Below are 26,313 nucleotides of genomic sequence, written 5' to 3' on the forward strand. Positions count from 1 at the left end.
AGCGTAGTTTAGGGGTCATATTCAAGCTCGGCAATAAAAATAAGATATTAAAAAAAGGATTTAGTGATTCGATTATCCGAAGTGAAATTTTTCCGAGGCCTTCGGATAATGGAGTGTGGACAGTTGATTAACGTTTTTGAGGTTTGAATGTACGTGAACTCCCATCACGATTATTGAGAGAAATAACCTCCCTGGTATGAAACATGGTTCTTTTCTTCAGTCACAGTCCAACCACTTATCTATCGAACGTAACTTATTTGTTACCATTGAATTGATGTTCGAGCAAGATGTATAATCTGCTCTGGCCAGTCACTACTGTCTCATTTGAGTGTCCTATAAATAAAACCGATAAGATACGACAATAAAAAAAAGAGTCTCCAATTTACATGAACTTTATTAGGCAAAACAATCCCCCTTCACTGATGTCCGACGTGCTTCTGTAGAATGTAGTCCATCAGCGCCGGATTGTCGGCCGGAACCATGTGACCAGCGCGGAGCGCCCAGTACACAGACAGCTTGCCGTAGCTCTTCTGGTACCCCTCGAGTATTCCCTTCGCGCCCACACCGGTCCGCGGCGCGTTCAAATAGTCGTTTCTTCCGGTCCACTTGAGCTTCTCCACCCAAACGACGTTCCCTGGCGTGGCTACGATCAAATCGAGCTGCCCGGTGATGACGACCACGTCCACGCTGGTGTTGTTCAGCAGCAGCTCGATGACGTCCATCGCCGGCTTCATAAAGTCGCCGGCCAGCGTGCTAAACACCCGGCCACCCTGAGCGTCGTACACCGACGCGGTTGGGAGTTCCAGGGTTTTGGCGACCTCGTTGCGCATCAGGTCCACCAGCATTTGGTCGCGGTCTTCGGTGGCCAGCTTGCGCGCACTGTCCGCGGTGGCCTCTGTTTGGAGAAATGAGACGTTGAAGAAGTTGGTTTACTTGGTTTAGCTGGTAGACTTACGCTTCAAATCCTTCTCGAACATTGCAAGTCGAGCTTGGAATTGGTTGTACTCCTGGAGGAACAGCACGTTGTACCAGTCGATGGGTCCAGTTTGCCGCATCAGGACTCCTTGGGTGTTTCCCCACGCGTATGTGGCTTCTTCGAAGCGTTCCTGGTTGAGGATGTGTTCGGTGTTGATGGCTGCAGCCTGGATTTCGCGGTAGCCCTTGGTGTCTACGAATCCCATGTTCAGCAGGAACTCACCCCACGAGAGTACGGAGTCGATCGGGGATGCCCACGGGGCTACAATTCCGACGGATTGCAGATTGGCGTCGATCTCGCCCAGATCGATGGCCTTGGCCAGTACGTACGTGAACTCTGGGGCCATCTTTCCGCCGTAACTTTCGGCGTAGATGTGCAGCGGAGTGTCCGTAAACTCCGGGTTGCGCTTGTAGAACTCTTTCATGAACGCCAGCAGGTCGTCGGCGATTTCCGCGTTTGACTTGGTCAGCAGCGAAAAGTCGTCAACGTAGCTGAAGCCGGTTCCGACAGGGTTGTCGATGAACAGCACGTTGTAGTGCTTGACCCAGGTGTGGTTTCGCTCCTCCTGCTCCAGTGTTAGCGGGCCGAGCTCCTCGAAGTTTCCGTACATCGAACTCGCGCCGGGACCACCCTGCAGCCAGATGACCAACGGGCGTTCCGTGTAGTCTACAACGTCGGCCGTCGTATAATACAGCCAGTAGAACATGTGCGCCCCAGGTCGGACGTCCACGAAGCCCCAGTCCTGCTTTCCCGGACCAAATCCATCACGAGGAACTATATACGAAAAGAAGGAAACACCTTACGTCACAAACCAGCTAGCTTTCTTCACAACAAATCCCCAAAACTCGTCACCCAATTAGCGCTTTTTTTTTTGTTGGATGCGTTAACTGATCGATTATCGTTCGGGGAGTTCCAACTTTAAATCACCTCCTACGCAAACTCCAACGGCCAGCAGCAAGCCAGCGACGGCCACCAAGCCTCTGATCGACCACATCCCACACGCGCACACACAGACTATCCCTTGGGATACTTGAAAGCTGAATTTCGAAAAAAAAAAACAAAAACCAGGTGAAAGTTATTGGCCGGTTACCACCGGTCGACTGAAGTGGGTCCAACCCGTGATAAGTCTTTTTATACCGCAGCAGACAGGTGTGACCATTGGCTGCTCTTCGCCGTACATTTAAATCTTCTGTGCATAGTCTAGGAGGTATTGCTCGGTATTGATGGGCTTTATCAGTACGCCCGGCCTAAGTCGATGCTGGTATTAACGAGGTGTCACACAATGCTGGAGAGTGTTATCACCATGAGGTACTTGGGAAATACTTTACTACACCCGAAAGGGAAGCGTTTGACAGTAATGGCTTGCTGATGCATTGCTGATCTTGCCTTCCTTATTTGGGTGTACAGAAAACTTTGAAAGTTTTATTTCAAGCGGCGGAATTTTCGTTCAAAAGCTGCGTGAGCAGAGATAAGTATGCACAGTAATGTGCAGGTCATTAGAAATTTGAGCTAAATAAAACTATCCACGGGTTTGCAAGTCACTTCAAAATGTATGTGCTCTATATTCAGTCAAAAGTTAGTCACGCATTTGCACTCTAGTAAAAACAGTTCAAAATTCATAGTATCAAAACATATTCACTCGGACGTTTGACACAGTAGCGCCACGCTTCGCTTCACCCAGTGCGCACTGTTGAGCCGAGTCCCGAGCAGAATCGGTATTACATAGTTGGTGGAATGTCCCGTCGTCGAAAGGGTTCCCTTGCGTTCGGCCGTTTTGTACACCGGACACTTGTAGCGCGTCCCTTCGTCCAGGTCGGCCGTTTTGACGGGCTGTTGAGTAGAACAGTTCGTTACACATTTGGGAGATCGTAGAATCTTCCAAACTTACACTTAAATGAATGATGGGCATTACATCGGCCAACATTTTCGGCAGTTGCTCCTCGAGGTAGCTTCCCCGCAGATTCCATTTGGCTCCCTCCAAAAACAGTCCGTGAATGTAGACGCCATCTTCCGGCATGTTGTTGACGCTGTAATCATTCAAAATACTTCAAACCAACTGCCCATCAAAAGAAATCTCCCAACCTACCTCGAAATCCTCAGCACGTTAAAGTCAAAGGTCAGAATATCAATCGGAATCCGATACTTCCGCGCGTAGTTCTGCATCGCCGCAGTCAGAAACGCCTGCGTAAAGTAAAACCCAGAGATCCAAAAAACGTTCGGCTTCCCCAGCTGGTACCAAGACTCCAAGAACGCCAACCTTTCCAAAAAGTCGTTAATGTACGCCCCAATCGGCTTCAAGCTCGGATAAGACTTCTTCATCCAGCGGTCCGGAATCTTCTTGTACCCGATGGCGTTGAACACCGCCTCCAACTCGGGCGTCAACACCACCAGCCCAGCAATTCCCTTCTTCAAATTCACACAGCTCGATCGAATCTCCTGCAGCAGATTGTTGAACCGTTCCATCTCCTGCACCAGCACCGTGTTCATCGACTCGTTGTAGTCCACCGGGTACTTTGCCTTGACTACCTCCACGTCGAAATCCGGCGGCAACCGACTGTAAATGTCATCCACAACCGCCAAGATTTGCTTCTCCTTGTCGGCATCGCTCGTCTCCGACGACCCCCCTTGGGTCATCATCATCGACTCCAGCAAAACCTTCGACGCGTTCAAATCCCTCGTAATGCCCGCGTTCGGATGCAGCCCGTAAACGGCCGGACTGGGAAAGTTCGGCACGTTGTTCCGGATGTGCGCCACGTACTCGCGGTGTTCGTTGCGAAGCGGAATCCCGTAGCAATCGCCCTGATTCGAGAAGCGATAGTTGGGATCGTTCACTACCCGATCGTTGACGTAGTCCGCCAAAATGGTCACGATCGCGCGTCGATCCCAAGCATCCGTCACGCGACCTCCGTAGTTGCACTCCCCGGTCAGATAGGAGATCGCCTTGTACGGAATGCTGTCGTACTGGTTGAGAAACAGCTGCAACTGGAGGACGGATATTTGAAAGTCGGACTCGTTAAACCCGTACTGTATGTTCCACCCAAGAGGTCCAAACTTTCGACGTTCCTGAACCACAGCATGGAAGAAACAGATGCCGTACAGTAGCTTTGAAAACGCGCGATCTTTCCCGGCGCACCCAGTGTAGAACGCATCGTCGTTCATCGGTTCCGACTTGTACGAGCGCAGCAAGTTCTGCTGCAGTCCCGTCGGTGGTTCGTTGGTCATCTTGATTCCGTTCTGCAGGATGCTGCCTGGGAACTGCTCCGAAGGGTAGCTCGTCAGCCACAGTCGGAACGACGAGATCGTGTTGAACAGGTCCATGTTTTCCCACAGATATTCCAGCGTTGGCATCCACGAAGCAGCCAAATGACAGTTTTGCAAGCACACCCAGGTTCCTTCCGCTTGGGCTCGCTCGATGATCTTCTGCGCGATCGGTCCCTGACCTTGTCCCAGCGAAATCGATTGGAACGTTTCGTCGAAGCCCATCTTTTCGGCAAACAGCAGCAGCGCGTTCATCGGGTCAGCACCCGGTGAGAGAATAAAGATCAGCGGTGTCAAACAGTTGGAGTCTTCGTAGGATCTCGCAATGTCAAATGGTGGCGGAAGCACGTACGCCTGACCCATCTCGGAAGCAACAAATTCCGTTATCGCAAGAACTGCCTTGTCAGGTCTAAACGTGCACAGAACTATCAGCTTCTCGAACCGATTGGTCTTCTCCTGCCAAGGACTCGGCAGCTTCTCCACGTGGGTATCTTCAACATCGTAATAGTGTTTCCATGCGTCTCTGCTCTTCAGGAAGCCGTCCACAAAGCCGGCAAACTCGGCCAACTGTTCCAGACGGTTGATGTCACCCCACAGTTTCTCAGTGATCCAGGACTTGTCCGGATTCGGCCTTTCAATCGCAGTCTTCTCACCTCCCGTCAGCAGGAACTGGAACTGCTTCTGGTCAATCTGGCCACAAGATATCATGATCTTTGTCGTCAAAACAAACGAAAATAGAAGCTTGTCCTTTTCAAACAAACTTCGGCACACGTTATTGTACAAATTCAACGTGACGGCATCCATCAGGAACTTCAACCGCCGCGTCAAATCCTTCGTCCTGTTTGCATTCTCGATCGAATAAATGTAAAGATTGATGAACCAATTCAGCGAGAACTGATACATCGGATCAATGTTCGGCAGCTCCGTAATGCAGTAATACAGCGTCGAAGAGTGAGCAGCGACTGGACGATAGCTTTGTCTGAACGCCTCAATCTTTGCTTCGATTTCTTTGGAGTCCTCCTGCTTCTGCACAATTTCGATCGAAATACGCTTCGAATCATCCAGAATTTTTATCGCACTTTCGTCTTCCAAAATATCTCCCTTGCTCTCAGACAGCGTCTTCAATATCTTGTCTTCGACCTCCTTGAGCATCGCAACGTTTTTCGCCCCTTGCAGGATCAAACTCTGACGAATCTCCTGCAGGTCGGGTCGCTCTTTGGCAACCACAATCCCCAGCAGCTGGTCTTCCAGTCCCTGAATGGTCAGCGCAAAGTTGATGATCGTTACCTTGTTGAACACTTCCGGCAGGTAGTGCGGGTTTCTCAGTCCGGATGTTAGATACAGTCGGAACTTGGGCGAAATCGGAATCACGTTGTCTCCCAAGCTGAGGTACTCCGTTCCGCCTTGGAAGAAGGTATTTCTGTTCAGCAACGGATCCAGCGGAGCTTCCAAATCTTCAAACACGTTTTCGATCAACGCTGGGTAGCCGTGCTCGATGCACGACTCCAGCCGCTTCATGTAGTCCGATTGGGAAAACTTGAAAATTTGCAGGTGGTTGTTCCTCTCCATGTTGCGAATCCACTTGTTGGCCTGGAACTGCGGATCAATAAACAAGCTGTACCGACTGGAGCTATCCATTATGATTCCGTTCTCGGTTGAGAATGCATCCGTTGGCAGTCCAGCGATGTTCCAGTTCTGTATCTTGATCTTTGATCCCAAAACATTCACCAAACTGTACGTTTCAGAGCAAGGAATTTGAATCTTACGAACGAAACTGTGCCAATTCTCGATGCAACGGTTACGGTAGGTGGCCGTCAACGGAGCCAGATACGCAATCACGCCACTCGATACCAAAATATCTCCAGCCAGGTTGTCGTACAGAAGCTGCAGGTTCTCCGCGGAAACCGTCCAACGACTTTTCTCCCCGCCCAAACCCCCAATCAACGTTTCCGCTCGCTGCAACTTATCTTTGCACATCTGTACCTCCTCCTCAACTTCCTGCTTCTTCCGGTTGGCTTCGTCCAGATCATCGTTCAACTCCGCAACTCGTCGCTCCAGATTGGCCGCCAGCTGGCGTTTCTCGTTCAACAAAGCCATCGTTTCCGCGTACTCCTTCTCCGCTAGCTTGAGCTTTTCCTTCTTTGGAGCCACAATCTTCGCTACGGCATCGTACAAATCCATTGCAATGATCCACTTGCACAGACCCTCCGCAGCGCTCGACGCCTTCGCCACGATGTGCGGCTGGAAGTCCTTGTGGGGTATGAACTCCTTCCGGATTTTCTTCATAATGTCCGGATTGATTGTGTCCTTGTCGAAGTCTTTCAACGTCTGCAGAAAAGCCATATCGCCCAGCAATCGCTTGCTAGGACCCCAAAAGTCCAGCATCTTCTTCCCGGTGGCCTGATCCGTTACTTTGTCCGCCGGTATTCCCTTCATCACGCACACGGCGGCCATCGTCAGCTTGACCACTTCCGGTGGATTCTTCATCGACTTCACCAGCGTAATATCGTTCGGCTTCAGGGTGTTCAACGCTTGGATAGCCTCTTCCAGAATTGGGATTGCCCCGGCAAGATCTTTCTCACAGTCCGCTTTCAACACTTGCGCTTCGGCAGCTTGCACATTCGCAACGATTTCGTCCTTCTTCACCTGTTCCGTAGCCGCGGCAGCTTCGATCGACTCCTTCTCAATCTCCGCCGTCATTTTGCGCGACTGTTCGGCCATTACGATCAACGTGGGTTGGAGAGCGTTCAGTTCCTTTTGCATCACCGACACGGCATCGGCAGCGGCGTCCAGTTTCTCCAAACCTCCCAGGTAACGCATCTTGTTCTCCATGATTTCGGTTTGATGCTTCTTGGTCAAGTTACGGAAACATTTGATCAGTTCCAGATAGGACGCAGACGTGATGTACGTAACACGACCGGTAGAAGCAGTAAACTCGGCGGATACTTCACGTGCTACGACGTGGAAATGCTTGCATGAGACAACAATTGATTCTTTGACCGATGGTTCAACGTCGAGTTCCTTCATGTACATCTCCGCTACCTTTTCTAGCGCATCTTCGGGCCAAGCGTCGAACCAGTCGATTGTGCAGCAATTGACCAGCGAAGGGTATAAACGGATTCGGGTTCTTAGGGCAGATCCGATAGGGCTGAAGCAGATCACAATGTGCAGCTTTTGCTTGCATCTGTTCACGAAGAACTGAAACACCTCGAGCGGACTAATGTCCAGGTTGCGGTTTCCACCTTGAGCTGCAAGTCGTACCATCTCTAAAATTTCTTGCTTTTCATCCACCGGGTAGATGTTTGGTACTTCTCCAATGTTCAGCAAGCAGTCAATATCTTGGAGGAATATTTCCTCCTTTAGTTGAGCTTCCGTCAACAAGAAGACGGTGTCACGACCCATGCCACCAGCTTCCTTCAGAACCTTCTTCAGATCTTCTCTCCACTCGTTTAGTCCGTAGTATTTGGTGATCTCCGGTTGAAACAGCGACTGTCCGCAGATTTGGGCTGCCAGTTTGGTTAGGGATTGCCTACCGGAACCGCCCATTCCCACAAGCATGCAACTTCCACCCGGCATCGACATTATCCGACATATCTTGTTCAAGTGCTGCAACGCATACTGAAACAGTACAATGTCCATCTTAGCCTTGTGCGTGCTGTTGTATTCAGCCAAATCGCGATTCGCCAGGTCTCGGAACTGCTCCACGTGGACCGTTTCCTCGTACTTTCGATCCTCGGGTTCGGCGTCCACGTCAAAGTAACTGCCAAACATAAGATTATTCAAGCTACCCATCTTGACCGCCCCCGTTTGCTCGTTGAAAAAGTCCGGCAGCAGTTGTTCGGGCTTCTCCTTGAAGAACGTTTTCAAGTTCTGGTTCAGGTGGTCAAACACAAACAGACGATCCTTGTCGTCAACCAGCCGATCGAAGAACACTCGCATCGCTTCGTGCATCCAAAGCCGCGGGAATATCTTCTTGCTTTCCACCGATTCTCGCTTGAGCATGGAGCAGCCGCTTATCACTCGGGATACGTCTCGCAAGTTGAAAATGTAGTGGGATTTGGCCGGAGTTGGTAGCAACTTGGCGCAGGCAAACTGGTAGGTATCCAGGGTTGCATTTACGATCATGTTGACCATGGTGGTAACGTCCGTTGCGTGACCGCCCTTCTTATACCCGTCCAGCAGGACGTTGGTGAAGATCTTGAACATGGTTTCATCGTTAAAGTTGCTGATGGCAAAGCAGTCAAAGTGACACAGGAAGCGTTCGTACACGTTTTGACGACTTCCGCCGGGAAGTCCGCAGGCTGCCATGACCAGGATTTTCTGCAGGTACAGCTTGGATGCATCCTTCAGATCATACCAGTGGGAGTAGTCAAAGTACTGTCGGATCAGCTCGATCGGTGGTTGGGCTCCGTAAATTTCCTTCGCTGGCATGTTCATATCGTCCAGGAATAGAACTGCTGTTTTGTTGTCCGGTGGGCCGTACTGTCCTCGTTTCTTCTTGATGAGTTTAGATATGATCAGCTCTTGCGTTTGATTTGCAGTGATTTGTGACGTGAACGTGATCAGGGTCGGGAGGAAGGTGACCTGATCCATTTTGCTCATCAGGTAATTCTGGAAGTAGTATGTCTTTCCTGTACCGGTTGGACCCACCATTAGAAGAGGTTTCTTGTTCTGAAATGTCTCGAAAGGGTTAATATCAACAGAGCAACTAGTCTTTGAACCGCGAAATGTACCTTTACGTGGATATCAATAATGTGCATGTAACGAACCGAATCCAGGGTTGGAACTAGCAGCGTTATACCAACTTCATTTTTCATTTGTCGAACCATGTCCGGATAGTACCGCCAACTTCCCTTCTGCTTAAAGTGGTACACGTAATCCATGATCATTCCCTCACCCGGCATCGATACGTCAATCTTGCCCATCACTTCCGGAACTGGATGACCTCCGTCGGCACCCTTCCATATCTTTGAAACGGATAAATCGTTATTGTCATCAACCATGAAATCTGCACCTACTCACCTCTCGGTAAAACTCGTCAAACTTGACCTTCGATTCCATGTCCAGCAGCCCGGCCAAGCCCCACACGACCGAGTACATCAGAGCCGCCTGGAACCAGGTGAACAGAAACTTGCCGTACTCGTCCGGGCTCTCGTGGACCGCTTCGTCGATGATCATTTGAAAGATGTTCATCGTACACGTCAGCAGACTGATGTCGCCCGGATACAGATACTGCTTGCACTGCCGCCGCAGAAAGGTCAAACAGTCCGGAACCACCCAGCGGAAGATCTCCAGCAGAAAGTCCTCCCAATCCGTTGTCCACTGCTTGTTGCACCGCTGGATCCACGACTTGACGAACGCTTCCCAACCAATGACAGACGGTTCCATGAAAATCATTCCACATCGCGAAACGGTTGCCGGCGAAGCTTGCTCCAGGTCCTGGACCTCGAATATCATCGTCATCTCACCGGTCATCGTGATCACCTCTCCCGACGTCAGGCACAGCTTCTTGTTGTCGTCCAGCACGGTGTTCATGTTCTCGATCCACACGGCATCAACGGGTCCGTCGAAGATCAACCACTTCCGGTCTGGGGTGGAGTCAATGGCGAAACCTCTGAAGATTGTGGACGAAATACCGTCGGTCCACTCGTAACTTATGGGGTCAAACGCCCCGTAAAGCTGACCCATTGTAATTGCCTTTGGATTCACCACATCGTAACGCACTTTTTGGAAGTACGGATTGTCGCTCTTTCCACGTAGCTTCGTCAGGCACTCCGCAAGCACCTTCAGCGTCATAGACTTGCCGGAAAAGGGATGCCCGACCATCATGAAACCGTGTCGCACAATCATCATCTCGTACGTCTGAATTACCTTGGTTAGGAAGCTGTCCTTGGGCTGTAGTTTCAGGTCCCGGCAAACGTCGTTGAACGCATTGGTGAGCAGTGTATAATCGGCTTGGGGAAGATCTACTCCCGGGAACAAGTCGGAGATGATCCCTTCGAACAGTGGAACATCCTTACGGAGGAATTTCGGTAGATTGACGTCGATCAGCGATCGAAGCAGGAGGATTTCTTCGTCTTCGTCGGGAAAGGACTTTTTCAAGTTACCACATGCTTGCAGAACCGTCTTGACGGCACGCATTCCATAATCGTAGTGGTTCTGGGACGATAGCTGTTCCGAGCAGAGTCGATAGGTGGTCACGATTTTCACCGCTAGCGAGCGTGCATTGGTAAATCCAAACGAGTACAGCGAAATCTCTCCAATCATCGCGTAGTCGGGAACCATCATTGCTACAGTACGGAACAGCACTTTGAGATTATCCGGAAGCTCGGATCGGCCCGCGTAGCCTGGGTTCATCGTTATACACACGTAACATGCCGGGTTCAACGTCAGCTCGGTGCCTTCAAAAATGAACTTCTGCACGCCAGCCCGAACGGCTACGATGATGCAGAGAATCTGCTGGGCAACCACCGAGAGCACTTCCAGCTCGATCCGGTTGAACTCGTCGAAGCATGCCCAAGCTCCCGAGGATGCCAAACCCTTGAAAATGAAGAGACAGAATGATAGAATGACAGTTCCAGTAAGAATATTCTACCACATACCTTGAAGAACTTGCCCATGGCTTTGTAGTCCAGCCCGTCGGAACAGTTGAACACTTTGCACTGTACGGCGAGGGCCTTCGCCAGATCTTTGGTCGTTTCCGTCTTGCCCGTTCCGGCCGGACCTTCCGGGGCGCCGTTCAAGTGCAGCTGGTAAGCTCCCATAAGCGTGCGGTAGCAGCGATCTGTCAACGGAGTGATGACCAGTCGATCCGAATTTCCAAGATACTCACAGGCAAACTTCACGGACGCGTTGATGATCTTGACGGTCACTTCTTCGGCGCTCCAATAGTAACGCAGCTGAGCCAACCACTGGAAGTCGTTTTCCGAATGGAAGCACTGCTGCTTGATCAGATCATCAACGACGTCCTTCCCGTGTACGTCAATTACAATCAACGCTTTGATGGTGATTCGGTCCAAATTTGTGATTTCCTTGGATCGGATTAACTTGACAACGTCCATCAATTCGCTCTGGAGCTGCTTATGGTACTCCATAAGCGCTTCCTCCTTTCTTCCCAAGCACGCGTGAATGTTTGCTGCCCAGTAAATCTGCGACACGCACAAAACTACCATTCCGGGCCAATCCAGCACCCACGAGTCGCGCGGTTTCTCCTTGTACGACTCGTAACTCGCGTTGATCTGGTGCATGACGGCTTTCAACATTTCTTCTTCTACGCGGAGTAGCCACTTCTCTACGCTGCCGCGAGCTTCGGTGGTCGACACCTTTTCAACAAAGTGAACCTGTTCCTTTTCGATGCTGAACATCGACCGGATATCCAACGCTTTGTCAAACTCTAGCCGATTGATACCTTCAAAGCATTTGCTCAAGTGTGGCTGAACACGGAGAGGGTCCTTCGTCTCCGACAAAATTTCCAACATTTCGTCGTTGGACAGGAAGAAGAACCTCGGAAAATACAAGCGTTTTTTCTCCAGATATTCGTTGACTCCGTTGGTGATCTCTTCCATCAGCTCGTTGGATTGCTCCAGCGCTTCCTGGACACCTTTGGCCGCTGCCACGTTCATGACCGACCGGTTTGCCTCGACAATTTTCATGTACATTCGATACGTCTTGTCGACCTGCTGGAACATCCGTCCCTCGTTCGGCATCTGCGCTACAATGTCCGCGGACGAGAAGATCGGCAGCAGATACAGCCAGGTGCTCTGAACCTTTCCCCACTGCTCGATCGTCTTGTTCACCCGGGTTAGAGTTTTGTACCACTCCTTCACCTCTTTCTCGCAAGGTTTCACAAACGCCGATCCTCTCATCGCGAGCGTCTTCAGGATGTGATCGTCCAGCACAGATTGGATCTCGTCCAGCCCGGACAGTATGTTGATTCCGGTGTCCTTGAACGGGTTGAGCTTGAACTCGATCGACTCCCATTCCTTTATCATGGAAGCGAGATTCTGTTGGAGTTGCAGTTCTTTGTTCGCACCGATGCTGATGATCTCGAACTTGTCCAAATCATGCTCCAGCTTGTAGTTGATGATCTTCCGTAGGGTGGTTCCCGCATCCGGGGTGAGATCGAATCCTGCTATTTCGGACATTTCGTCCCAGTGACGATCTTTGAGGGCGGGGTTGCACATAATGTTCACGATGTACACTCCCAGGTGGAAGTCCTTGATGGATTGGGTCATCCGAGCGCACAGCTTCAGCGGACACGGGTGCTTCTCCGGGTCGGGATCTTCCGTTTGGCCCTAATAGAAGAAGATTAGTAATGTGCTTCAAGTATAAATTATTTATAATACTTTAAACTTGCACAGCGTATTTTCGAGCATGTCCGCCTTGATGCGATTGCGATAGTACTTTTGAGTTTTTTGAAACTCTTTCAGAAATTCCTCCGTCTTGGACTCTACAAAGTGCGGCTCCAGATACTCAAACGGACCGTCCATCCAGACGTTGTAGTAGCGTAGCCAGCGCATGCACAGTCTGAAAAATACATGAACCTTCGTTGAACATCAAACTTACAAAGAGTCTTACCTTATCAGTTTGTAAAACGGCACGATAAAAGTCTTGATCGCCTCCAGCACCGGATACTGCGACTTGGGAAACTTGAACAGCACCTCCTCCTTGTTGATCCACTTGACGTAATCCTCAAACACAAATATCTGATCGATGTAACCCTGCAGCAGAATCACGTAATCGCGGAACTTTTCCGTCTCGGTCATATCGTTGATGATGGCAATGTTCGGAATCATCTCCTCCATCTTCTCGTTCAGCTGCTTCGTGACCTCCTGGAGCTTCTCCTCGAACTGGAACTTGTACGCCTCATAGTTGGTCGAGTTCACGTCGAAGACCGCCGGTATGCGGAAGTACCAGTTGACACTCTCCATTTGGACGTCCATCTGATTGGGCGGTAGCTCAATCAGCTCCAGGAGGTAGGTTCCAATCTGAAATAGAGTTCGTGTTCAGTGCGTTGAGTTTCCAGGTTCTAAATGAGTAATTCTCTACCAAAACCGGAAATGGATTTTATTTGTATTTTTTGATTTGGCTCAAACTTTGTGGGGGGCCTTTCCTATGACCAAAAAAGCTATTTTGTGTCATTAATTCACCCATACAAGTCTCCATACAGTGGGTCTCGTGGCGCAGGGGTAGCGGCTTCGGCTGCCGATCCCGATGATGCTATGAGACGCGGGTTCGATTCCCGCCTTATCCACTGAGCTTCTATCGGATGGTGAAGTAAAACGTCGGTCCCGGTTTCTCCTGTCTCGTCAGAGGCGCTGGAGCAGAAATCCCACGTTAGAGGAAGGCCATGCCCCGGGGGGCGTAGTGCCAATAGTTTCGTTTTTAAGTCTCCATACAATTTCGGCTGCCATACAAAAATGGTACGTAATTATTCGAAAATCTGTAACTTTTGAGTGAGTTTTCTGCATCCTTTGGAAAAAATAGGTACACGGAAAAAATTGCTTTTCTATGTTTTCGGATACCAACTCAACCAACCAACAAAAAATCGAAATTTTACACAAAAAAAAATTAGACCCCAGTTTTGAAAATCGAAATTTCATACAACAAAAATTTAGACCTCATTTTCGAAAACAATATTTTTAAAATTTTTGAATTAAGACAAACATTTCAAAAGTGCCTAATATAAAAAAATATTGTTTTCGAAAAATCGGAAAATCTTACAAATGTTTCATGTTTTAACATTGGAAATCGGACCATTAGTTGCTGACATTAGAAAATAATTGGTTGTTTGGGTGAGACTTAGAAAACTTAAATTTAAATTCACCATCCGACCCATCGTTGGTTAGGTTATCAAAAGACCTTTCCAACGAGTCCGAAACATGATCTGGCAACCCTGTCTCGAGGTATGGCCACTTAAGTGATATTTATGTACTTTTTTATTCCGGATCTATAAAATAGATGAAATTTTTGTACAATTCCATCATATCAGCCATTGTTGGTAATAAGTGAGGAAGGCTCCAACCACATAGGTGGATTAAGTTAGTTTTTTTTCAACCGCTGTATCTCAGCAACCAAAGGTCCAATCTTCAATGTCTCTTAGACAATTTTATAGCAAATTTTCTGAACTTCTCAAAAATATTTTCAGAAATGGTCACTCATGACACTATTTTTAAAAAACGAAAAACTACAAATATTTTGCTAAAATCAAACTTTTGGTTGCTATATTTATATTGAAAATGAAGCCCTTTAAAAAAAACTGTAAGGTACTTTCGATTGCAAATTCAATTTTGCATAAAAAATGAGGTCAAAATTTTTTTTGTATGAAATTTCGATTTTTCCAAAAATCACTATTTTTCAAAAAATCATAAATCGGCGACAGATTTTTTGACCATATTTCTCTATAGCGCAAAAGTTGCGGGTTTTGGACCCCTAAAACATATCAAAAAATCTCGAAAATAAAAAAATACTTGTTTTGGGAAATTAAGTTTTTGTAAAAAAAAAGTTAATCAAAAACTCGGCAAATTTTTCTTTCCGTGTACCTTTTTTTTCAATGGTCCTCAACAATACCTACAATTTTGACGGAGGCACCAAATTAGTCAGAAAATTCACTCAAAAGTTACAGCTGTTTGAATATTTACGTATCATTTTCACGGCGTGTTTTCTGGGTTACCTTAAGGAGAAAAAATAGTCATCACTACTTTCAAAAGTGTCTTATAGGAAATTTTCTCAGCTTTCCAATGCTTCTAAGAGCGAAATGTTTCATGGGGAAATTTCTGAGATATCTCTATTTTAAGTTTTTTTCTTTTAAAATCCTTGATCATTTATTGGAAACTTTTAAATAACAGTCCAGGAAATTTGTCAAATGATGTGTTTCATGTCTATTTTACTGACCAAAATGTGCAAAATAAGACAAGAAACAACTTTGTAGAAGGTTGACAACCGCTAAACATTTTGAAAACTAAGTTTTAACCGAATTTTCGAATATGTGGGATTTATTCAAATAATACAATAATAAAACCGTATTAAAATATTATTTTTACAAGAACAAATAGATTATTACAAAATTGTTGTGTACAAATAACACCGGTCTGCTCTGGTTCAGCTTGGAATCAGCTGATACAACCGAAATTTCTACAGGTTTGAGATTGATAGGGTATTACAAGATTTTTATGAACAAATATCATGTTTCTTTAATCAAACACTAACTAGTTACATGGATACAAAACATGTTTTATACTCGAAATTATTACTGTTGCTAGCTTTAGGAGAAAAACTTTTCATTAGTATGAAATGATTGTTTCAGTTTTTTTTTGTATTAAATGATCAAGGAATTAGCAATATTTTAGAAGTTTATAAGACTCCCATCTTCAATCTCATCCCAAAAAAAATATATATGTCTTGATTTTTGTTCAAATAGTTTGGAAAGAATGTTTCTGTTAGATTTTTTTTGTTAAAATACTATTTAATTTTTGTTCAAACAAAAATAAATGTTTGCCACGGTGTTTTCAGAATTGGAAGACTCGAGTTTTATTGCTACTTTCAAGAGCATTTTCTACAGAAAACATTTTATAAAATTTTATCTTTATTTTATACTCATGAAAATATGACTTTTGAAGCTTGCTACAGTAATATGTAGTACATTTTCGATTTCAAATCATATTTGTATTTAAGTTCCTGGTTAACGTTTGCTTAAGAAAATATCAAATTTATTCAATAAAATTCAATAATACCATTAACAATCACTAAACCTGCCAAAGTTTCGGTTGAACATGCTAAATCAGAGTAGACACGTGATATTTGTGCACAAAAAAATATGTAATTATCAAATATTTCTTGTAAAAAGTACATTTTTACACTGTTCTATGATTTTAATTTCTGAATAAATCCCATATATTCAAAAACTTAGACAAAACATAATTTTCAAAATATTTAGCGGTTTCAAACCTTCTACAAAGTTGTTTCTTGTCTTACTTATCAAAATGTGCAAACATTTTGATGAGTAAATGACTCATGAAACACATCATTTGATAAGTTTTCTGAACTGTTAGTATAAAGTTTCCAATAAATAATAAAGGAATTTAAAACCAAAAAACTAAAATAGAGATATCTCAGAAATTTCCCGATGAAACATTTCGCTTTAAAAAGCATTGGAAAGCTGAGAAAATTTCCTATAAGACACATTTGAAAGTGGCGATGAAAATTTTTTCCTGATAAGGTTGTTCTAGAAAACACGCCGTGTTTTTGTATGGACAGCTGCAAAATTGTATGGAGACTTGTATGGGTGAACCACTAACACAAAATAGCTTTTTTGGTCATAGGGAAGGCCCCGCACAAAGTTTGAGCCAAATAAAAAAATACATAAAAATGGTCGAAATCGGCCGATTTCGTAGAGAATTGCTCAAATAACACGCGATCCTCACCCTAACCGAAGCCTGAATTCTCTCCCTCAGCTCCTCGATCACTTCCGTTTTCGCTCGGGTCATGTACTCGCCGTTCGCCATCAGCTGCTCCGTTGAGGTTGGTATCTCCAACGCACGGTCCTTGATCTCTTCAAACTCCTTGCAAATCCGCTGCCCCTCCCGCCTATGTTCCACCGCAATGTGGGACGCGATCCGCTCGATGTACTCGCGAACAATTTTGCGCAGTCCGCCTATCGCGTCCGATTGGTTCACGATGGCCACGTAGAAGTACTCCTTCATCACGAGGTTTTTGATCTTGCTCTGGTACGCCTGGAACTGTTCGATCTTTTCCAGGTATTCCTCGAACGATCGGGACTCGCTGAGAAACTCGTCCAGATCGTCGCGCGTTTCCTTGCTGATCAACCCGGCAAACTGCTCTTGGAAGTCCCGCAGGTAGGCGGCGAGTGGTTCGAACGTTTGCTCCAGAGCAACTTGCAGTGCGTCGTGCGCTTCCTGTAGCGTGATTTCACCGACGCTGACCTTCATGAAGCCGGTTTTGGCGGGGAAGGCCTGTGCATCGATCATGTTCTCCAGCGGTTCTAAGCGCGAACCAACACCGGCAATGTCCTCGATCGCGTTCTGGTAAACGCTGAAGATGTCGTTCAGACTTGGGAACAGATCGAGTCCGTCGTCGCAGATGGTGATGATCTTCATCTGGGGGATCTTGTGCACGTTTAGAACCGTCGCCCGCAGATGATCGATGGTGCGTAACTTCAGTTCAGTTAGCTGGCGGTTGATCAGGTTGGACGCACAGCTGATAACCTTGGGCCACATGGACTTTGGAAGTGTCCGCCGTTCGTAGTGTTTCTTCAGGATCCGCGTGACCTTCGGGTACCACTCCTGCGCGATGAAGTTATTGCATCCCTGGAGTTCCTTCTTGGCCATATCGCGAAGCTCATTCAGGGTTATCTCCTCCTTCATCCGGTACTGCGTGTAGTCGTTCAGTACAGCCGGAAAGTCTGTGTATGAATAGTGGATAATACACCGAATGAACGGATGCGGTATCAGCAGATTTTTCTGGATGCTCGCTCGGTGTTTCAGAAAGTTTTTATAGTTGGCCGTCCGGCCGAGCCGTTTAAACTCAAACTTCTCCCTCGGTGGAACATAGTCGTCGGGGCCGGGTTTGAAGATCTTCTGGCAGCTGAACGCCTTCATGACTTTGTCAAAGTCCTCGTGCACGTCGGCCATGTACGCTTTGAGGACCTGCGGGTACTGCTGGCGCAGCCGTTTCGGCACGTACGACAGAATCTTGTCCTCGGTTTTGGTCAGCATCTTGGGAACGGGGGCGCGGCGCGCATGCTCGCGCAGCTGGTCGGCGTAGTACGATTCGGGCTTGGGAATCACATCGTCCAGGTCTTCGGTTTTGCGGCGGCAGATTTTTACCTTTTCCTGCAAGTTTGGGGTTTAGATGAGTTACAAGAGTGTTGAATTTGTAAATTTTTCCTTCGAAAGTGATACTCTGCTATGGCTGTGGGTCGGAGTCGAGTCTTTTAAGAGAAGGCGTGGGAGGCAAAATTTGATAAGTTTGAGGCAATTCACGCTGTTTATCGAATTTCACGGATTACGCGGCTTCCGTGAAATCGCAAAAAAGTATACCAATCAAAAAATAAGCAAAAGTTAGGGGAAATATTCCCATTTTAAGCCGAGTAAGCGGTCGTGTTTGAATGATGTTGGATTATCTGGAGTGTTCATTGAAATTTAATAAAACCAAGTACACCAACGAGTAGAGCATTTTTTTGTGATCATATCTGTTTATTTTCACTTTTTATTAAAAGTTATGCTATTCCTTTTACAAGCTTTAAAAAAAACGCAAATGCACTCTAATCAGTCGGAATGCATTAGGCCACGCCCCATTTTCTATTTTCAGCTTAGTTCTTTTATCTTCCAGCGCTATTTTGGATCTGCTTAGTGCTGCCAGAATTGATGAAATTTTAAGCGAACACTCTCGAAAAGTAGCATTTATAGAGATAATTTCCTGGCATCACTGGCTCACTCCAACAGGTGGTTTTGGTCAGCCTTCGATTGGAATGGGTCGTCAAAATTGAAATGTCAAAACAATTGACGCGTTTGTTTTTTTGTTGGTGCTTGCTAATTATTTACATGTTTCGGGATCATTTTTTTTTTCAAGTGAGTGACTAACTAATGTGCAAAAGAACATGTTGCCGGTAGTTGGAAGCAATTTTATATCTTAAGCGCTTTGAAATCGTTAGCGCAAGTGAAAAGATATTGATGGCGACTTTCGTTGAACAGTAAACGTCTCATCTTGCGTGTGGATGCGTGTGCCACCAAAATGATGAGAAATGGTCTCGCAAAATAGAAATTATGATCAAAAGTGCATTAAATTTTTTGGCCAGTGAATGGCATAAATTTGCGTGCTTACTTGAGGCGGTACTGTTCCTGGTAAGTTTATAGCCTAAATAGTATTTTTGGAGCTTTAATCGAGCATCAAACTCTTCGTATGACGAAGATAGGTGTTTGATTAGAAAGGGTATATTTCCCCTACTTCAGTAAAGTCTGTTTCATAAACAAAATCTCTGGCATCAGCATAGCCCTGTCACATAAAAGACTACATGAACTTCATGACGAAAAAAAGCATCATGAAAAGACGCCATGTACATTTGCCGACGAAAAGCGAATTATACGAAACTTCCTCTCCACTTGCAAAAGCGCCATGTACATTCGGCGAAGAAAAACGAATCATAACAAAGGGTGATATCACCAACGTCTATTCCACGAGAAGTTATGTTTGTTTTTCTTAAATATAATGACGGAAATAATAGGTCTATTCCCGTACTTGCAGAATTGCAGAATTTCTGCAGCTTCTGCAGAATTCTGCCGCCAGCATAAGTCACTTTTTTGCAGCACGTTCCCGTACCTTTGAGCTCGCTCTCTGCATCTCTCTCTTTTGCAGAAGTTTTGCAAGGAGAGAAGCGGCAAAACGTTTGCCTGGGTAGTGCGTTCCAGTACTTTTCTGCAATATTGTACACAGTTGAGTGGATTTACTCAAATTGGGTTTTAAAGTTTTAAAATTATTTCAAAATATTTAAAAAAGGGTTTACAATAATAGTAATGGAAAGAAGTTTACCTCTAGAACTTATTGTTCTATTCAACTCAACATTTTATTTAAAAAAAAACAAATAATCAAAATTAAGTAACTGGAAATTAATTATGCTTAGGTAGAAATTATCCATTAGAAATTCAATTTAAATTTTTTACATAAGGTAAACAATTTAATAAATTAGAGTTGCAGGTACGATTAACAAACATAATTAAAAAAAAATTACAAGCAATGGTTTAATAGTTGAAAAAATTCAACAAACTTATGTAAATCATAATTTTTTAAACAAAAAAAAAATTAAACGGTTCGTACTCTATTATCCGAAGACGTCAAAATTTCGAATTTCTAAATTTGAATTTCCAACCTAAAATATGACTCCAGCGGGTATTTTTTAAAGATTCAAGATGGCGGCATTTAAGAATTTAATAATTTAAGAATTTAAGGATTAAGGAACATTTTCTTAACAGAGAAATGTGGTGTAGAGTATACCACAAGTCTGGATTTTTAATACAATGTATTTTAATTTTAAAGAATATAAAATATGTTGTGTAAACAACATAAGTTTTGGTTCAGCAAAAATGTTATGTTCATCAATTATATTTATTATTTGTTTGGTATAGTCTAATGCCTCCTTTATGATTCGACAAAATTACATCAAATATTTTGATTCTTATAAAAATATACATTGGTAGCTCATTTACAGGTACAATTTATTATTTGTCAATTAAATTTACCTATTATGTTAACATACATATTTAGTCTGTTCAAAAATAATTTAAGATTAAAATTTTATCCTTAAACAAATATCTATTTGAAATTTTTTCGTTTTTATGATACAATTTGGAATTTTTTTGTTTTTATGATACAAATTGTTTATTGGGGTATTAGCGGTTAAGTTACCAACTTTTTATCAGGTTAAAATTTTAACACTAAAAAATAATGAATTCGTTATATTACATATTACATTCATTAAAGCACTAAGCCTGAAATCATTACCATAAAAAACCCGTTCTCAATAAGACCAGACATAAAAAAACTACCCCAAAGAATTCAATTGTTTGTTTTATTGTTTATTCGTCAAGCTTATGTAGACTACTTACAATTTTCTTACATACTAGATATTATTTCTATACAAAATATACAAACGTCCCTTCAAAAAGGCTACTTCAATTTAGTAATAACAAATCATCAAATTTATTACAACTAATAATAAAATGCTTGATTTCACCCAACTTGCAAATTTTATGTTAGCGTGTACTCAACACCAACTTGCAGTTGAGCAACTCTCTACGAAATCGGCCGATTTCGACCATTTTTATTTTTTGTATTTTTTTATTTGACTCAAACCTATGACCAAATAAGCTATTTTGCGTCATTGGTTCACCCATACAAGTCTCCATACAATTTTGGCTGCTGTCCATACAAAAATGGTATGTGAAGTGATTTTTCTGATCAATTTGGTGTCTTCGGCAAAGTTGTAGGTATTGTTGAGGACTTTTGAGAAAAAAATAGGTACACGGAAAAAAATATGCAGATTTTTTTATCAACATTTTTTTAACTAAAACTCAATTTCCCAAAATACGTATTTTTTGATTTTCGAGATTTTTTGATATGTTTTAGGGGACAAAAATCCGCAACTTTTGAGCCATAGAGAAACATGGTCAAAAGATCTGCCGCCGAGTTATGAATTTTTGAAAAAATAATGATTTTTGGAAAAAATTGAAGTTTCATGCAAAAACAAGTTTGACATTACTTTTTAATGCAAAATTGAATTTGCAATCGAAAAGTACTTTACAGATTTTTTGATAAAGGGCTCCGTTTTCAAGATATAGACACCGAAAGTTTGATTTAAGCGAAATATTTGCAGTTTTTCAATTTTTAAAAATAGGGACTATGAGTGACCATTTCTAAAAATATTTTTTTGAAAAGTTCAGAAAATTTGCTATACAATTGTCTAAGAGACATTGAAGATTGGACCTCGGGTTGCTGAGATAGAGCCGCTTTAAGAAAAAGAAACACGAAAATTGAAGTTTTCTAAGTCTCACCCAAACAGCCCACCATTTTCTGATGACGATATTCTTCATGTAAACTTATGTCAACAACAAAAACAATGACTTTTATATCCCGCCGTCTGACATGCATGATTTCTAAAACCCGCCAAACAAATCGCAGCAAACTGGGTTAAACGGATGAACATTTTCTTGTCAAATAAAATTATTTGTTGTTGACTAGTCAAGCATCTCTGCCGATTTTTTAAAATAATAAGTTCGATCCTCCTGAGCCTAGATTTGAGTCAAGGAAGGTTTTTTTACCTTGTAGAGCCTTTGCACCACCTCGACCAGTAATTAGGAATATTGTGGTATGACTCAGTTTAAAATTTGCGAATCAGTCTGGTCGGCTCAATTGAGTTGAGACGACCGTTTGTTGAGTTTGCACACAGTCCACAGAACATTGCTGGGCTTCAAACTCCATACATCGGCAGCTTTCATAAACCCACTGCCAAGAATGGCTAATGTATGTTTATGTTCTGAGGTTTCAGTCTGATCATTACATTAGCTACATGCACTACTTTCAGCCCAAATCTGAATTTCAAAAAATATTCCTGAACAGCCGCTGAGCCAACCACAGATAAAACTGACTACGGCAACCCAAACGATTCTTCATCCAAAAGACTTGTTCGTACGAATTTTGGTGGTTTCAGTATCAGGACTATGTCGATGAGTGTAAATGAGAATGAGAACCGTCCTCAGATATTTTAAGAAGTAAACCAAATCGAATAACTCATAAAAAAAGACAAAGCAAAAATAAGAAACGTAGTTTTATTATTAAAATACAACTTATGACTAGGTAGATCACAACATTACAAATCCGAGCGACACAATTCACGTTCAGTTGGTCGAGCGAGGAAAGGAGCGTTTTCCAGGGCCTTTTAAGGTGGGATCCGGAAGGCGTTCGCAACGTGCTGCCGTCCCTTTGGTCTGGTTGATGTGTTCTCGGTGACTTCACGAGCTTCCGATGGTTTGGAGCGAAATCATTTGGAAGCTGTTTAATGAATAAAAACTAAATGATAAATAAAAAAAGCAAAAATATGTACTACTAACCAATCCTTCAACCAATCGCTTGCACGCCCGTCAAAAATTTTCACCAAACTGAAAATTATGTTAACAACACCCAGTTTGCTGCGATTTGTTTGGCGGGTTTTAAAAATCATGCATGTCAGACGGCGGGATATAAAAGTCATTGTTTTTGTTTTTGACATAAGTTTACATAAAGAATTGCGCAATTCCCACTAACTTGGACTTCGCACTAAATTATTGCTATCGATCGCACTATTGCGACTTGTCAAACTGCCTTGGGAAAATTTAAATTTCCTAAAAAATGATCAAAGTGCTCGCTTGTTTTTCAGCTGTCAATCGCAATTTTAAAGTGCGAATGTCCAGTTTGGTGGAAACTGCGACTGGCAGTGTAAACAAACAACTACTGGTTGCCTAGTTTTTCAAATTCTTGTTGTCAAAAGTGCGAGAGAAAACTGCGGGCAAAATCCAAGTTACAGTGCAAGGGTCAATATCTCAGCAATTAATGGTCCGATTTTCAATGTTAATGCATGAAACATTCGTGAAATTTTCCGATCTTTTCGAAAAAATATTTTGAAAAAAATTAAATCAAGACTAACATTTTAAAAGGGCCAAACATTGAATATTATGTCCATTAAAAATGCTAGTATTGATTTAATTTTTTTCAAAATATTTTTTTCGAAAAGTTCGGAAAATTTCACGAATGTTTCATGTTTTAACATTGTAAATCGGACCTATAGTTGCTGAGATATCGACATTAGAAAATGGTGGGTTGTTTGGGTGAGACTTAAAAAACATCAATTTTCCTGTTTTTTAACACTGGAACGCCCAACGCATGTCCGACTTACACGGACGCCCAAGCCTCCCAAAAAAGTTGGAACGGTAACTTCAACTCGCTGGTTCTCGGGCCTAACTCAACCAATCAAGATGATTCTTCTTTCCAGTGATTTGTTAGGATGTCTAGATGATTCTAGAACTTTGCAGAACTTAATTTGAACAAATCTGTAATTTCTGCGACCGAAAACATCGTTCCAACTTTTTTCAAAAGACTGCCTCCGCGGAATTTTCGGCGAATTTTTTTTTACACGCAAAAAAAAAAGTTGGAACGATGTTTTTGATCGCAAAAATTACAGATTTGATCAAATTGAGTTCTGCAAAACCTAGAATCATCTAGACCAGCGATTCTCAACCTTCTTCTAGGCCGGTACCCCCTGCCATGTTAATCAAGTAGGCCCGGTACCCCCGTTGAGAATCGCTGATCTAGACATCCTAACAAATCACTGGAAAAAAGAATCATTTTGATTGGTTGAGTTAAGCCCGAGAACCATTGAGTTGAAGTTACCGTTCCAACTTTTTTGGAGCCTTGGGCGTTGGAATGTTAACCTTTGCATGGCAATATCTCAGCAACTAAGGGTCGTATCAACAAAGTCCGAAAAAGCAAAATATAGAGAATTTTCCCAGCTTTTCAAAAATATTTTTTTCAAAAGTGGGCAAACATGGGCACTATTTAAAAAAAATGAAAAACTTATCAAAAATTCACTAGAGTACTTTTTGATTGCAAATTCAATTTTACATCGAAAATGAAGTTGAAAAATTTTTGCGACCGAAATTTCAATTTTTTGAAAAATGCTGTATTGATTCAAAATATCATAACTCGGTCAAAGATTTTTTGCCCATTCTGGAAATTTCTGAAAAGACGGCATTTTATGTCCTCTAAAACATATCAAAAAATAAAAAAAAAATTAAAAATAGTGTTTTTTTTGCAAATTAAGTTTTAGTGACAAAAAGTTAAATTAAAAATAACCAAATTTTTTTTACCGTGTATCATTTTTTTTCAGTGTAGTCCATATCCATACCTACAACTTTGCCGAAGACACCAAATCGATAAAAAAATCCTTCAAAAGATACAGATTTTTGAATTTTTACATATCATTTTTTTATGGACAGCTGCCAAATTTGTATGGAAAATTATATGGACAAACCAATGATGCGAAATGGCTTCTTTGGGCATACCGAAAGCACCAAAAAAGTTTCAGCCGGATTAAAAAATACAAAAATTAAAATTAAAGAAAAAAGACCGATTCCGTAGAGAACTGCTCTATAGGAAACCCATAACGGATAGGTTGTTTTGAAAATTTGATCTAGAAATGTTGGCATCGAACTGTCAACGTAGGAATCTTGCAACAATAATTGTGTCAATATTTTCAAATATTTCAAAGAAAGGCGGTCTGAGAGGGTGAGGAAAAGCCCCACTAAATCGTCTCTATTTTGTTCTGCTGTTGGTAAAGCTGTTGCTTGACACATTTTCTTCGGAGCTGCGTATTGGCATTTAACCAAGAAAATTATTGTTCGATGCAGAACTCTAAATTAAATTTTAAAATTTCAATAATTTAAGTTACTTTGCGCCAGTTTGATATTTCCAAGATCTGCCCGTCCGACATTCGTCAGGGGTTGCTTGGTTAAATGGTCGATGACAGGCAAAAAGTTTCCTTAAACAAATAATTGGTTAAACTTTTTTTTATAAATGATGCCATCCCTACGGTGAATGAGTGCATTGCAATGTTACTTTCAGTTCAGTTGCTTCAAATCTACTCGATAGCCAGCCACCAGGTCAGTGAACCATAACCTCAAACTGTCATGCTTCCCAAAACTTTGATGTAGCTTTCACTGACTGTTTTTTACTTTCTTATTTTTGTAGAGTTGAAATGTAATTATTGTATTTTCTTCAAGTATTTTAACAGTTTTCACATACAAAAATAAGGCTCAAAATTCCCACAAAAACGCTTACCGCCGCGGCCTTCCGCTGGATGAACGTGTAATGGCGGCGCTCCTTCACCTCGGACAGGAACAGGTTCAGCAGCGGATTCTGCATGTACGGCTCGTTGTCGTACTTGTCCAGCCTGTCGCACGGCTTGTGCAACTTGGCCAGCCGCCGGCTCATCCCGAATTCGGATTAAATCCTGCCGGTTTTCAGTGACAAATCAGCACAAATTGATGGGATTGAAATTCGAACCTGCGAAACCGACTGTAGTTGGAAAATTTTCACTTTGTTTACCAACGAAAAACAGCGGCTACCCGGGTCAATGGTCGTCCCTGGTTACTACGATCACAGAGCGTCGGGGGAGCGTGGCCAGCTGAGACCACCTGTTTGATTTTGAACTTGACCTGGAGGAGAGCGTGCATGGCGAACATAACCTTGAAATTTGTTGGAAGGGGGAGAGCACGTGGTCGAACGAACTGTTGATATTTGTTGAGAATTTTGGAAGTTTGACGTGGAATTTTCGGAATATAGGTCAAGACGGAATAAAAGAAGCAATTATTTTTTCAATTCTTCAAGTGAGGCGGATAAGGTATCTCTTTATTTTCATTTTTTTCATGTGTAAGTCAGTTTCAAATACTATTCACATGTTTTGTTGTGTGAGTTATTTGTTCTGTTAAAGTTTGCCTACTCTTCATAACTGTTGAACCTATTCGCGGATTCTGCAT

At 43.4% G+C, this 26,313-nt stretch overlaps 2 protein-coding genes and 1 long non-coding RNA gene across 3 annotated transcripts; all 3 read right to left on the reverse strand.

Annotated features, from left to right (window-relative positions):
* Positions 1 to 376: 376 nt before the first annotated feature.
* LOC6034174 (retinoid-inducible serine carboxypeptidase) lies at positions 377 to 2,148 on the reverse strand. The gene is made up of 3 exons (XM_001844477.2): positions 1,904 to 2,148; positions 956 to 1,750; positions 377 to 895 (listed from the first exon to the last, which is right to left on the reverse strand). The coding sequence occupies exons 1-3, from the start codon at positions 1,968 to 1,970 to the stop codon at positions 417 to 419; spliced, it is 1,341 nt and encodes a 446-aa protein (XP_001844529.2). The 5' UTR covers positions 1,971 to 2,148; the 3' UTR covers positions 377 to 416.
* A 358-nt stretch (positions 2,149 to 2,506) lies between these two features.
* LOC6034175 (dynein heavy chain 12, axonemal) lies at positions 2,507 to 25,818 on the reverse strand. Its single transcript, XM_001844478.2, has 10 exons — positions 25,616 to 25,818; positions 16,657 to 18,084; positions 12,812 to 13,221; positions 12,580 to 12,760; positions 10,837 to 12,528; positions 9,257 to 10,774; positions 8,968 to 9,201; positions 3,063 to 8,905; positions 2,865 to 3,003; positions 2,507 to 2,806 (listed from the first exon to the last, which is right to left on the reverse strand). Exons 1-10 carry the CDS (start codon positions 25,766 to 25,768, stop codon positions 2,612 to 2,614), a joined length of 11,793 nt encoding a protein of 3,930 aa, XP_001844530.2. The 5' UTR covers positions 25,769 to 25,818; the 3' UTR covers positions 2,507 to 2,611.
* Positions 22,559 to 22,929, reverse strand: LOC119767008. The gene is made up of 2 exons (XR_005277263.1): positions 22,855 to 22,929; positions 22,559 to 22,795 (listed from the first exon to the last, which is right to left on the reverse strand). It is a non-coding gene; the product is annotated as an uncharacterized LOC119767008 (long non-coding RNA).
* Positions 25,819 to 26,313: the final 495 nt, after the last annotated feature.

This window comes from Culex quinquefasciatus, chromosome 2 (genome assembly GCF_015732765.1).
Source record: "Culex quinquefasciatus strain JHB chromosome 2, VPISU_Cqui_1.0_pri_paternal, whole genome shotgun sequence".
NCBI classification, from domain to species: Eukaryota; Metazoa; Arthropoda; class Insecta; order Diptera; family Culicidae; genus Culex; species Culex quinquefasciatus.